This window comes from Pinus tabuliformis, chromosome 6 (assembly GCF_031772625.1).
Source record: "Pinus tabuliformis cultivar Carrire ecotype Pingquan chromosome 6, CPIR1, whole genome shotgun sequence".
Taxonomy (NCBI): Eukaryota; Viridiplantae; Streptophyta; class Pinopsida; order Pinales; family Pinaceae; genus Pinus; species Pinus tabuliformis.
The window spans coordinates 1510816450-1510830014 of record NC_142292.1 but is presented as its reverse complement, the minus strand read 5'-3'; the positions used below and the strand labels follow the sequence as shown (position 1 = coordinate 1510830014).

General features: G+C 41.9%; 1 protein-coding gene across 4 annotated transcripts in view; it reads right to left on the bottom strand.

The window, feature by feature from the left end:
* The window catches only part of LOC149264395 (S-adenosyl-L-methionine-dependent methyltransferases superfamily protein), a 287352-nt gene that overhangs the window by 103871 nt on the left and 169916 nt on the right, over positions 1 to 13565 (bottom strand). For 3 of the 4 annotated variants that reach the window (XM_089428071.1, XM_089428059.1, XM_089428055.1), the window contains exons 6-8: positions 12922 to 12976; positions 12607 to 12686; positions 11962 to 12045 (exon numbers count right to left, since the gene is read on the bottom strand). In XM_089428071.1, coding sequence (XP_089284197.1) covers positions 11962 to 12045; positions 12607 to 12686; positions 12922 to 12976 — 219 coding nt within the window. The remainder of the gene's footprint in view (positions 1 to 11961; positions 12046 to 12606; positions 12687 to 12921; positions 12977 to 13565) is intronic. The other variant, XM_089428064.1, reaches the window with a different exon arrangement.

Genomic DNA, 13565 nt, shown 5'->3' with positions numbered 1-13565 from the left:
AAGCTTTTGCACAACCTCACTGAGGAAACTTGGCCCTCATGTAGCTACTCCCCGAATCTGGAAAATCTCTTCCGAATTCACTGTCCCTGCCCCTCACTCACTTCTTCAATCTTTGGCTCTCTAGTTACTAACTGTTGCTACTCTAGAAATTGATCTGCCAAGGAAATCGAACTTCTGGTGTTCTGGTGTATCTAGTGTGTCTTCTGTTGATTTTGGGTAGCATCAAATCTGCTCTAGCTCCGAAGTTTTGTGGAAGGGACAGAATACGTAAGATCTCCAAGACCCAGAAATCGTTTGGAGAAATTCCACCCGAATTGTGAGTTATTAAAATAATTAATATTTTTAAAGGGGTTCCTAAGTCTAAACTTGGGAAAATAAAATATTAATGGGTATTAATAAAAATATGGGTGAGAAGCTTCTAAGTGACGAGGATCAAGTCTGTTTTAATCTTAGTCGTTGAATAGGGACTTAATCTTGATCGTTGATTCATCAACAACAAAAAAGTATAAGAGGAGGCTTGAGGGTCAGTTGGAAATACACCAAGTGATCAGTCAGTTCAATTTTTCTGGGGTGTGGTTTGCTGAGAAAATCGAACTAGTGATCTGAGTTGCAATGAGAGGGGCAGAAGCATAGATTTGGATCGGGAATTCGAACCAAAGAGTACCGGACAGAGAGATAGCAGTAGCATCAAAGAGGCAACGCAGAGGCCTTCACAGCCCAAGAAGGGGCTCACGCAGTGCTGACGCAGGCCAAGAGGGTCTCTTGCAGTGGCAGTGCAGGATATTCATCAGAAGTTCGAGATTTTGCTGGAGAAGCAAGGCTCTGAGCCGGGAAGGCTAAACAACAGTGTTCCTCCAACAAATCGATCTAGCATAAGGGGTGATGCAAGCTCCTAGAGGCAAGACGTTAGCCCAAGCAGTGATTGCATTGGCATTTCACAGTGTTTGCCAGAGTCAAGCCACTAAGTGGATCAGTTGTGACGTGGAGAACGAGGTAAACCCTCGTATGTATTTCTTGCTGCCGTGATTTCTCTGAAAGGTTAACCAGTGTGAGAGGCAACCTGTTGTACTCATATTTTGCTTGCTTAATAATACAAACCCTCTATCTAATGCATCGGTTTTCCTGCATTGGGTTTTTCTAGGGACATGTTGTCCAAAAATAACGTTGTCGCTTGTGTGTTTGTCTCATATTTGTTTCAGTTTATGATCTGTATGTCAGTGTAGTCTGCAGTAGTGTTTTTCATCATTATTTAAAATTAAATAACTTGTTGAATGAAATAACAAGTAGGAGAAGATAAACTAGTGACTGTTATAGGATTTCTGTTTATATAGATTCAGAAATTTTCACATGGTATCAGAGCATTGCAGATCATGGGATACTGAAGCCATCATCCGAAAGATCCAACAAATCTGTTGCAAAGAGGTAAATGTCCCGAGTGACAACATTGTTTCATAGCCAGAGAAGCAGCCGAAGGAGTGACGCAGTGCCAGAGGAGTGACGTAGAAGCTCACGCAGTGCCTGTGTCAGCTTTCTGAACCAGGAGGAGGAGACGTAGTAGCCGAGAGGAGCTCACGCAGTGACTGTGTCAGCTCTCTGGGCCAGCGCAGAACTTGAGGGGCTCAGATCAGTCAGTTTCCGAGGCAATAAGGGCAGTGCAAATTTGATCTATGGTGCTGGTGGGACATTGTTGTTGTTGTTACAGAACAATGTTTGTGGAAACGAAGTCGAGGTAGAGGGAGTCACTTCCTTAACGGATTTCTTGCCAAAGAAATCTAGGTCTGGGTTGCTGAGAAGCAGCAAAGGAGGATTGGAGAAGGGGTGATTCGACAATATTTGGCAGCAGGATTTCCGTGAAGGAAATCAAGACTTAGAGGGAGTCTAGAAAGAATTTATTCCTTAGAGGATTTCTAGCACCAAAGAAATCCAGATCTGAGTCTTGTTGGTGTAGTAGTAAGAGAGGGAGAAGAGAACCCGTTCTACACTTATTTGAGCAGAGATGACAGTTAATGGACTAAGGGATCAGGATAGATTGGATGGAGCATCCAACTTTGTCATCTGGAAGGCCAGGATCCTTGTAGTCTTGGACAAGAATCGCATCAAGGATTATGCCTTGAAAGTGGTGGTTGTACCAGTCGATGTCGATCCTCCCAAGAAATATGAGGAGGCTCAAGCGAAGGCGAAGTGCATGATCCTGGACGGGGTCAAGGATTATGTGATTCCACATGTTGCTGAAAAGGAAATAGCAAGGGAGATGTGAGAGGCCTTGACCACCTTGTATGAGGGAACTTTCGTTCAACGGAAGATGTTGCTTGAGAACCAGCTGAGACAATATTAGATACAGAAGGGAGAAGAAATCGATCCCTTCCTTCTCAAGTTGCAAGGAATTCGAGACCTGCTGACCTCTGTGGGGTCTACACCAGATCCTAAGTTTATGGTCAGGACTACCCTAAATGCAGTCACTAAAGACTGGGAGACTTTTGTCCAGAGCATCTTGGGCAGGGCTTCTCTCCCCAGTTGGGAGGAGATGTAGGCAGCTCTTCGACAGGAAGAGATTAGGCAATTAACTAAGGCAGGAGGGTCAGAGTCAAGGAGGAGGAAGAGGAGGATGCAGCTCTCGCATCAGCAAGACAGCCAGGGCAGCAGAAGAGGAAAAAGAAAGACATAACCAAAGCCAGATGCTTCAAATGTGGGGAATTGGTACATTTCACCACTCAGTGCCCTCAGAAGAAGGGCAAGGAAGAGAAGTTTGACTCGAAGGTTGCTCCAATGAACGCTGACAAGGAGGATGATGACGAGGATTGTGCCATGAGTACTCATGTGCCTTTGGAGAAGAGGTGGGGCGATATTGAGTTGTAGTCGAGAGGACTACATTGGGGCAAGATCCTTGAGGTGCCCAAACTCCTGGATCACATATGACTACGGGAGCCCTTAATGACAGTAGCAGAATGACGGGAGTCAGTTGGTGCGAGGGATGATGGAGCAGTAGTGGCCGAGCTAGAGTGCCAAAGTCAAAAGCAATGCAATAGACTATTGAGCAGTGCAGGGGACACAAAGCAGATACAACAGCAACGCAGTAGCATCAAAGGGTCAGAACAGATTAGCAGCAGAGGTAGCTTCAGCATCACAAGGTATCCAGACTGACCAGCATGTCATCTTTGGGTGGCTATTCAGTTGCTTACTTCTCAGCAACTGAGTCGCAGTGCAGCAGTTAGCAGTGGCAGTGCTATGGGCAGCGTGATGTAGCATATTGAGAGAGCGTTTTAGTACATATGCAGTAGTGGCAGTAGCAGTGTCATGGGCAGCAGTACAGGTTGCAGCAGCGCAGTGGATGAAGGGCAGTAGGCCGAGCATCAGTAGCACAGAGGACTGATGTCGTGGATCAATGTGATACTTCTGTTGGGAAGTATTACTAAAGCACATTCCTCACTAAGAGGGAGTGTTGATTTCGGGTAGCATCGAATGTGCTCTAGCTTCGAAATTTTGTGGAGGAGCTAGAATACATGAGATCTCCAAGACCTAGAAATTGTTTGGAGAAATTCCACCCGGATTGTGAGTTATTAAAATAATTAATATTTTTAATGGGGTTCCTAAGTCTAAACTTAGGAAAATAAAAATATTAATGGGTATTAATAAAAATATGGGTGAGAAGCTTCTAAGAGACAAGGATCAAGTCTATTTTAATCTTAGTCGTTGATTAGGGACTTAATCTCGGTGAAGTGCATGATCCTGGACGGGGTCAAGGGTCATGTGATTCCACATATTGCAAAAAAGGAAACAGCAAGGGAGATGTGGGAGGCCTTGACCACTTTGTATGAGGGAACTTTCATTCAATGGAAGATGTTGCTTGAGAACCAACTGAGACAGTATCAGATGCAGAAGGGAGAAGAAATCGATTCCTTCCTTCTTAGGTTGCAAGGAATTCGAGACCAGCTGACTTCCATGGGGTCTACACCAGATCCTAAGTTCATGGTCAGGACTACCCTAAATGCAGTCACTGAAGACTGGGAGACCTTTGTCCAGAGCATCTTGGGCAAGGCTTCTCTCCCCAGTTGGGAGGAGATGTGGGCAGCTCCTCGACAAGAAGAGATCAGGTCGTTAACCAAGGTAGGAGGTAGCAGCAATGGAGTCAGAGTCAAGGAGGAAGAGAAGGATGTAGCTCTCGCATCAGCGGGACAGCCAGGGCAGCAAAAGAGGAAAGAGAAAGACATAACCAAAGTCAGATGCTTTAGATGTGGGGAACTGGGACATTTCGCCACTCAGTTCCCTCGGAAGAAAGGCAGGGAAGAGAAGTCTGTCTCGAAGGTTGATCTAGCGAAAGTTGACAAGGAGGACGATGACGAGGATTGTGCCATGACTGCTCATGCACCTCTGGAGAAGAGGTGGGGTGATATTGAGTTGTAGTCGGAGGATTACACTGGGGCAGGATCCTTGAGGTGCCCAAACTCTTGGATCACATACGATTATGGGAGCCCTTGATGACAATAGCAAAATAACAGGAGTCAATGGTGCGAGGGATGATGGAGAAATAGTGAACGAGCTAGAGTGCCAAAGTCTGAAGCAGCGCAATACTCTGTTGAGTAGTGCAGGAGGCACAAAGCAAATACAACAACAGCGCAGTAGCATCAGAGGGTCAGCACAGTTTAGCAGCAGAGGTAGCTTCAGCATCACGAGGTATCTAGATTGACCAGCATGTCATCTTTGGGTGGCTATTCAGTTGCTTACTTCTTAGCAACTGAGTTGCAGTGTAGCAGTTAGCAATGGCAGTGTTATGGGCAGCATGATGCAGCATATCGAGAGGGCGTTGTAGTACAAATGCAGCAGTGGCAGTAGCAGTGTCATGGGCAGCAGTGCAGTGGATGAAGGGCAGCAGACCGAGCATTAGTAGCACAGAGGACCAATGTCGTGGATCAGTGTGATACTTATGTTGGGAAGTATTGCTAGATCACATTCCTCGTTAAGAGGGAGTGTTGATTTTGGGTAGCATCGAATGTGCTCTAGCTCCGAAATTTTGTGGAGGAGCTAGAATACATAAGATCTACAAGACCTAGAAATCGTTTGGAGAAATTCCACCCAGATTGTGAGTTATTAAAATAATTAATATTTTAATGGGGTTCCTAAGTCTAAACTTAGGAAAATAAAAATATTAATGGGTATTAATAACAATATGGGTGAGAAGCTTCTAAGAGATGAGGATCAAATCTGTTTTAATCTTAGTCGTTGATTCGGGACTTAATCTTGGTCGTTGATTTGTCAACAGGAAAAGTATAATAGGAAGTTTGACGGTCAGTTGGAAATACACCAAGTGATACTGATATGGAGGTAGTACTTGATGATGATAGCATTGTTAGAGCAGTCGGTGTGGGGACATTGACATTTGATAGGGGACCCAAACCCCCTTGAAAGTGTCAGATGTTCTATATGTGCCTGGAATGAAGAAGAACCTAATATCCCTCTCAACACTTAAGGATAGAGGGTATGATGTGTTGTTCAAGAGAGGGCAAGTGCTTATATATCCTAGGGGAACTCCAACTTCTTCAGCTAGAGAGATTGGTGTGCACCATGCCAAGGTGTACAAGTTCTCATTCCAGCCCTGATGGCATTGAGTAGCAGCACCCGAGAGAGGACCAACAACAAATCTAGCAGTTCAGAGTTGTGTGAGATTTGGCACCGCAGGATGGGGCACATGTATCATGGGGCCTTGAGTACATTGCGGGAGATCACCACTGGTGTCCCAGATTTCAGTTCTGATCACCTTGATGTATGCAGGGGATGTGTTATGGGGAAGTTTGCCAGATCCCCTTTTCCCAGCAGTGACAACAGAGCGACTGGGATCCTTGACTTGATTCATACCGATGTGAGTGGTCGGATGTCTCATGTATCCTTGAGTGGCTATGAGTACTATGTTTTATTCATTGATGACCACTCCAGGAAGACCTAGATTTATTTCTTGAAGACCAAGAGTGAGGTGTTCAAGCGGTTTCAAGAGTTCAAAGCTCTTGTGGAGACCCAAACAGGTAGGAAGATCAAGGTCCTCAGGTCAGACAATGGAGGGGAGTATACCCTTGGTGAGTTTGTTGATTTTTGTGTTGAGGCAGGCATTAGAATGGAGTTCACAATTCCTTACTACCCCCAGCAGAATGGGGTTGCAGAGAGGAAGAACAAATCCATTGCAGGGGCTGCCAAAGCCATGCTTCATGATCAGGGGTTACCTTTATTTTTGTGGGCGGAGGCCTGCAACACTGTTGTGTACTTGCAAAACAGGAGTCCACATCGTGCCTTGCAAAATGTGACTCCAAAGGAGGATTTTTCTGGGAAGAAGCCTGATGTTGGGCACTTTCATATCTTTGGGTGCCTTACATATTCCTATGTCCCCAAGGAGAACAGGACCAAGCTAGATCCCACTGCAGACAAGGGCATCTTTGTGGGTTATAGCGAGACCTCGACAGCTTATCGGATTTATATTTCTACGCAGAGGAAAGTGGTTGTCAGGCAGGATGTGAAATTCGAGGAGGAGAGAGCTTTTAGGAGGTCACGAGAGTTAGAGTACCCAAAGTCACCAGACCCTCAAGAGCAGTTGAGTCAGTCACAGGGATCCAGTGGTCAGAGATCAGGAGGTACATCGATTACAGTGTCAGGTCCATCAGTGAGCAGTGACTCTCAGAGTCAGGTGGGTGGTTCTTTGGGCAGCATGCAGGGCAGTCCGCAATGCAGTTCACAGGGTAGTCCACTAATGGACAGTTCGCACGGTACTTCAACATCTATAGGCACAGATTCAGACATGAGGTCAGTTGGCAGGCCTTCAGGAGTTCAGGCTTCTGATGATGATGAGGATTCTTTCACTCCAGTGGGAGAAGTATGCGCCGGGAAGAGGAAGCCCAAGTGGCTTCAAGATACCTTGCGCGAGGCCACATCAGTTGTTGGGCCAAAGAGACAGGTTAGAGAGAGTAAACCACCTGAGCGGTTTTGTAGTTACATGGCATTGGTAACAAACATTGTTGACTCTGAGCCTTCTAGTTATGAGGAGGCAGCCAGCCAGCAGGTCTGGAGAGAGGCCATGATGGAGGAGTATTCTTCTATTATGAAAAACGATGTTTGAGAGGTAGTGCTGAGGCCTAAAGGTAAATCAGTTGTTACTTCCAGATGGCTCTACAAGATAAAGCATGTTGCAGATGGCAGCGTCGAGAAGTTCAAGGCTCGATTTGTGGTGAGAGGGTTCTCACAGGTAGAGGGAGTTGACTATGAGGAGACCTTTGCTCCCGTAGCTTGGTATACATCTATTCGCTCCATTATATCAATTGCAGCAGAGATGGGTTGGAAGATCCACCAGATGGATGTGAAGACCGCATTTCTCAATGGCTTCATTCAGGAGGAGGTTTATATTGAGTAGCTGCAGGGCTTTGAGGTGCATGGGAAGGAGTCCCATGTATGCAGATTGAAAAAGGCACTCTATGGCCTGAAGCAAGCTCCTAGAGCTTGGTACTCGAGGATTGATACATACTTGCAGCAGTTGGGTTTCACAAAGAGTGAGGCTAATCTGAACCTATACTTCATTGTGGTGGGTGAGAAGCCTCTCATTCTGGTGTTGTATGTTGATGACTTGATCATCACTGGTGTAGAGAGACCCATTGAGGGCTGCAAGAGAGATCTTGCTTCAAAGTTTGAGATGAAGGATATCGGCTTGATGCATTATTTTCCGGGATTGGAGGTGTGGCAGGAGGAGGGGCATTTCTTCCTGGGACAAGGGAAGTACATTGTGGATATTCTTAGCAGATTTCACATGGAGGACTGCAAACCCATGTCCACCTATGATCACTAACTGGAAGAAGCTTCACGCTTCGATTCCGAGTTGGTGGATCCTACTCTATACAGACAGCTGATTGGTTGTTTGATGTATTTGGTCAGCACTCGACCAAATATATGTTTTGTAGTTAACACTATGATTCAGTTCATGTGTGAGCCCAGGAGAGTGCACTGGGTGGCTGCAAAACACATTCTTCGTTACTTGCAAGGGATTGTGATTTGGTCTAGATTATAGACATGGTGATGGAGTGAGACTGGCAGGGTACGCATATTCAGATTGGGCAGGTTGTGCTTCAAATAGGAAGAGTACTTTCGGGTACTATTTTGGGTTGGGTTCAGCAGTTGTGTCGTGGATCAGCCGGAAATAACAGTCAGTTGCATTGAGCTCGGTTGAGGCAGAGTATATGGCTGCTAGTTTGGCTAGTTGTGAGGCCATATGGCTTCGCAAGATGTTGTTTGGTCTATTTTGTCATGAATTGAGACCTTCAGTAATTTACTATGATAATCAGAGTTGCATAAAACTCACAGAGAATCCGGTTTTTCATGACAGGTCAAAGCATATTGAGATCAAGTATCACTTCATTAGAGATTATGTCCAAAAGGGAGCTGTCAAGCTTGAGTACATTTCCACAAATGAGCAGGTAGCAGACATTTTCACCAAAGCCTTACCACGGGGCAAGCATGTCTACTTCAGAGACAAGATGGGAGTGGTGAGGAACACTTTCCTCGGTAAGAGGGAGTGTTAAAATTTGGGTACTAGAGGACAAGTGGTTCCCTAAGGCTTTGATCTTTGGCCTAGGGAAAAGTGTCCAAATTTATTTTTTAATTTTCTCCTAAAGTGACTTTATAAGTGGTAAAGTCAATTTAATTTAAAAGTGACTTTATAAGTGGTAAAGTTACATTCTAATTTAAAAGTGACTTTATTAAAGTCAATGAAGAATTAGAAAATGAAAAAGTGACTATGGAAATAAAAGGCTAAATGGGTCTTTATTTAAATGGGTGAGTTAAAAATAGAAAGTGAGAATTAAATGAACATTTATTCTCATCCCTAGATCTAAATGAATCTCAGCCATTAGATCTTAGGGTAACCCAAAAGGTCATTTAGAGAATAAAAGGAGAAGAGAAGAGGAAAAGATCAATTCATTCTTTCATGAGCATTTGAGAGCAAGAGAAGAGAGAGCAAGGAGAAAATTTCTGCGCAGCGAGGAAGTGAAGGAGAGCAGCAAGAAGACATTTCAACAAATCTGAGCAGTAGCATTTATTGGCATGCATCCCAAGGCAAAACTGTACAGCAAGATAAAGGCACAGAAAACAAGGAAGAGGGACAGCAGAAAGGGCATGAATTTCGAGGCAGATTTGGACACAAATTTCAAGGCAGTCATACTACTAAAATCTATATAGTTTGTACAAGTTCTGGGCATGTTTTTCGAGGTTGGTCGTACAGCATTTAATGTTGTTTTAATGTTAGAAAATTTTTTGTTTTGGCTGTTTGTTGATTGGCATGATTTTCGAGGCGAAGTTCAAGCACAGAAATCGAGATAATTTGTCATTTGTGGTTGCTGGAATTTTTACTATGTATTTTAGTTTCTCTGTAGAAGCATTTTCAGAAATAAAAAAGAGCTTTCAAACCAGTTTTCCCCAAGAGTTGTAGGGGGTTTTTCCAGGGTCCCATTGACCAAAAATCACTGTGTTATTTTTTGTGTGACTGTCATAATTTTGCTATGTTTTATTTCTGCAATTTCAGCAGTTGTGAAATCTCTAGATTTGTGTTTTCAGAAAAATATTGTCATTTCCAAATTTTAGAATTTTTATTATGCTTGGATTTAAAACTAAATGCATGGAGTGATAAGGAAAACTGATAACCGGAGTGGGGGTTGAAATTTCTTCAGGAAGATCACTCAAATTCTCCCTGGGGCTTTAGTGACTTGTTGATGGCATAGGAGACTTCATTAGCATGGCAAGTTGGTCAGCAGGAGGATACTAGAGGAAGTCTGTGAGGGAGAGACTTCATCCCCACGAGGATTGGGTTGTATCTTCAAGAGATTACTCTTGGAGTGCATGAGGTGGACTACTCATTAGGGCAACTTCATGGGGAGTTGGACAGAATCCTGCATTATCATGATGCTCTACTTATAGATAATATGCAAAGGGCTTCTGATACCTATACATGGTTGGACAATGAGTGGAGCAAGGGATGCTTCACATTGATCAAAATGGCTTGGGATCTTGGTATCGAGGGATTCCTTCACGACAGGACAGTGCAGAGAACGGGGATGACTCAATGGCACATTTGGGACACTGATATTATTGGTGGTGACAATGGTGATCAACAATCAGAGAGGGCGCTTATTCAGGCATTGCTTGAGGACAAGCAATTTTTGGCGAGGAGGATTGTCATGTACGCAAGTAGAAATTTTGTCAAGGAGATTCTCAATTTTGTAATTTTGGCGATTAATATAGCATTAGATAAATAAAACTTTGGAGAAATAAGTTGTGGATATGTTAAATAAATTTGTGGAGAAAAGATAAAGGTTGAGAATTAAGAAAAATAGAAAATTAAAGTAAAGATAAGTTGTGGAAGTTACCAAAAAGGAAAATCGAACCATGGGAAGAATCAAACCATGGTATCAAAGCATAGTGTGAGAGAAATCGAACCATGGTATGAGGAAGTGAAAGTAACTATAAAAGGAAGGCTAGAGCCTCATTTTGTTCATTTTATTTGGCATTTAATTTCTCATTTTGGAGGGTTTCTTTGAGCCGCTTAGCCAAGTCAACCAGAGTTGTTTAGCACAGGGATTTCCAAGCGGAAAATCCCAATTCTCTTTTGGTGAACCTAGAGTGTCACCCTAGGAGAGAAATTTGGCGTTGATTGGATATTTCTTTTCCTAAATTTTGTGAACCATTTCATCTCTGCAACAGGTAGGACGAATTTTTCAAGAGGACACAGTTGTGGAATTCGTGGAATTTTGGAGAGCTAGCATTTGGTGGATCCCGAGGCTGAGAATTTGCAGAAAGTTTCCTCAATGGAGGATGAGTTTTCTTGGAGATTTTCAGAGGCAAAGAACACTACTATCAGGAGGGCTGAATTTTCGTCATTAGGGTCTGCATAGGGGTTTTTCTGGGCCATTTACAATGCATAGATTGAAGTGGAGATTTTGTGCAAGAGTTGAGCTGAAATTTCTTGTTCCTTTCCAGAGAAATTTGTAAAGGAAATTCCAGCAGCTGAGGGAGGAAATTGGAGCTAATTCGCAGCACATATTCTTGGTGGGATGCAGAACCCATTTGTTGGGAATTTCGTCCAAATTTGGGTATTTTCGGGTCAACTAAAATTAGCCCAAAAGATTTATGGGTTTTTGTGTGTTTTATGAGAAGAGGCCCTGGTTAATTTGGAAGAATTTTCTGAGCACTTCTGAGGGCCAAAACAAAGGGTTGAAGCCAGCCAGCAGCAACAATATTTCTAGAGTAGGGCACAGTTAATTGGGGAAGCCATTCTACCACTTGAGTCGGTGAGATTTTTCTGGGTTTTGTTATTTGGGGTGTAAGGAGCCTTCTTCTAATTTTCAGAATTTTTGGAGCAGTTTTGAGGGTTCATTTCACAGTTTGCCTCCAGCAGCAGCAGAAATTTCTGAGCAATGCATTTAGACAGATTGAGCCATTTCAGCTGGCAATTTTACTTAGATTCTCACCTGGGTATTGCATGCTTGCAATAGCAAGCCCAAGTTCTATCATTCCACTCCATTGTATTTCGTTCTAGCTTGAAATTTAATAAAATGGCTCAGCACTTCGCCTCATTTCTTTGGTGTACTAATTTGTGTTTGCATGGTGAAATTTTAATGGTTGTAACTAGTGCATGTTTTGGTAGTTACTGTTAATTTTCCAATTAGGAACATTACAGCCCACAAGAGCCCAAAAAGGGAGAGATTTCATTCAGGATATATAGAACATTTGACTCACCTAACTCCAAAAGATGTCTACAAGAAAATTAACATCAATATTTGCAAACATATGCAAAAGGCTACATAATAAAAGAAACAATTGTGCTTTGGCTTCCATATATATAACCTTAAATTTAGAAACTGCAAGAGAAATTGAAACTAAGTTCAAATGCAAACATACTTGGAACAAAATTACAAAAGACATATATGAAGTGTATTCACTTACATTGCTGCTCGAAGTCTGGAAGTTAGCCCATACAGAATGGATAAAATGCTTCACACTCATAGGCCCACCTTTTTCCCACAAAAACTGCAAGACAATAATAGGTGCATGATTTTCTCAAATGTTTTTGTTCCACGAAATGATATGCTATAATATTTATTTTTCAAATATATAATTCTGTTTTACAACCTTGCAAAACAAACAAACTACTAGAGGTTCAATGCAAACAAAGTGAAAATTATAAACATTACCATCACTTTTCTGGTAGGTTTCTCAATATGTGTATATATCTGTCTATATGTAGTATGTATATCAACATATAGATATGGGTATAATTAAACATTTGCATGTACATGCTTCTATCTTTAGGTGCATGTACGTACACAAATATATCCCCACAAGCACATGCATGTAAACATATAGACATGCATGTACAAGTATATGTTTGTATAAAATGTATATGCCTATATGTCCATAGTTGTGTCCACACATATATCTAAAAATAAGGCCATTACATGTATATAGTATATACCAATATTCCCTCATACACTTACATTTACATCTAATATGCGTGTCTGTACCCTGAAACAGCCTGAAGCAGCCTTCATTACAGAAGTAGAATTTAAATGTAATAAGTTTCAAACACACCTTTGATAGAGAGGCCAACTTCCTCGAATTAAAGGAATTTTCACTCCTGGAGTTCCAAACCAAAGCAATCTGTACCTTACCTGCAAAATTTATGTGAGCCTTCATGCAATTTCCAATTGTTATGGAACATCTTAATATGCAAAGATTATTTTTCAGAGGAGTTGTATGCCTAGAGAAGGTTGTCATGCAAGATATAAGAAAAAATGTGAAAATATGTATAATTGACAATACAGGAGTAAATTTCTCGAGATCCATATAAATTACTTCATACCAACTGGTAACAGAAATACACTTGTGAGAGCTTGGTTAACGCACCATTACTGTAGCGTTCTGCAGATGGCAAGGACGTATTATATGTTGTAAGTGCCATCTGAGCCAATTCAACATGATGCACATATTACAGATAGATTAGAATGGACAAAAAGGGTTATTATCACTATGGACATCAACTTTTTAATCATGGTCCTTCAAAACAACAAAAACTGTAATATCGATGTGCAAAATGTTATGCCCATCATCAAGATAAACAAAGAAAAATAATAGTTTAACAACTATAAATGATTGAAAACAAGCTATGGAATTTAGAATAAGCATCAAGAAGTATTATATCAAAACAAGGACCCTCTGAAAGCATCTGTCTGTAACTATCATATAAAACAACACATATGCCCAAAGAATATAATTTCTTTATAATGATTATAATAGAATACACAAACTAGATGCTAAGATTTGATACCCACTTTGAATGCATCCAAAATGGAATCTCATGTGAAATCTACCTTTAATCAATAATTCTAAATTATTGTATAGTTCCTGAATGCTGCTCACTGGCAAAGTAATTATTAAAGGACGGTAAGTAACTAAGGATAGATGTGCTTTGGTAGATTATAAAAGCCTTGTTAATTTAATTTCTTTATAACGATTAAAATGGAATACACAAACTAGATGCTAAGATTTGA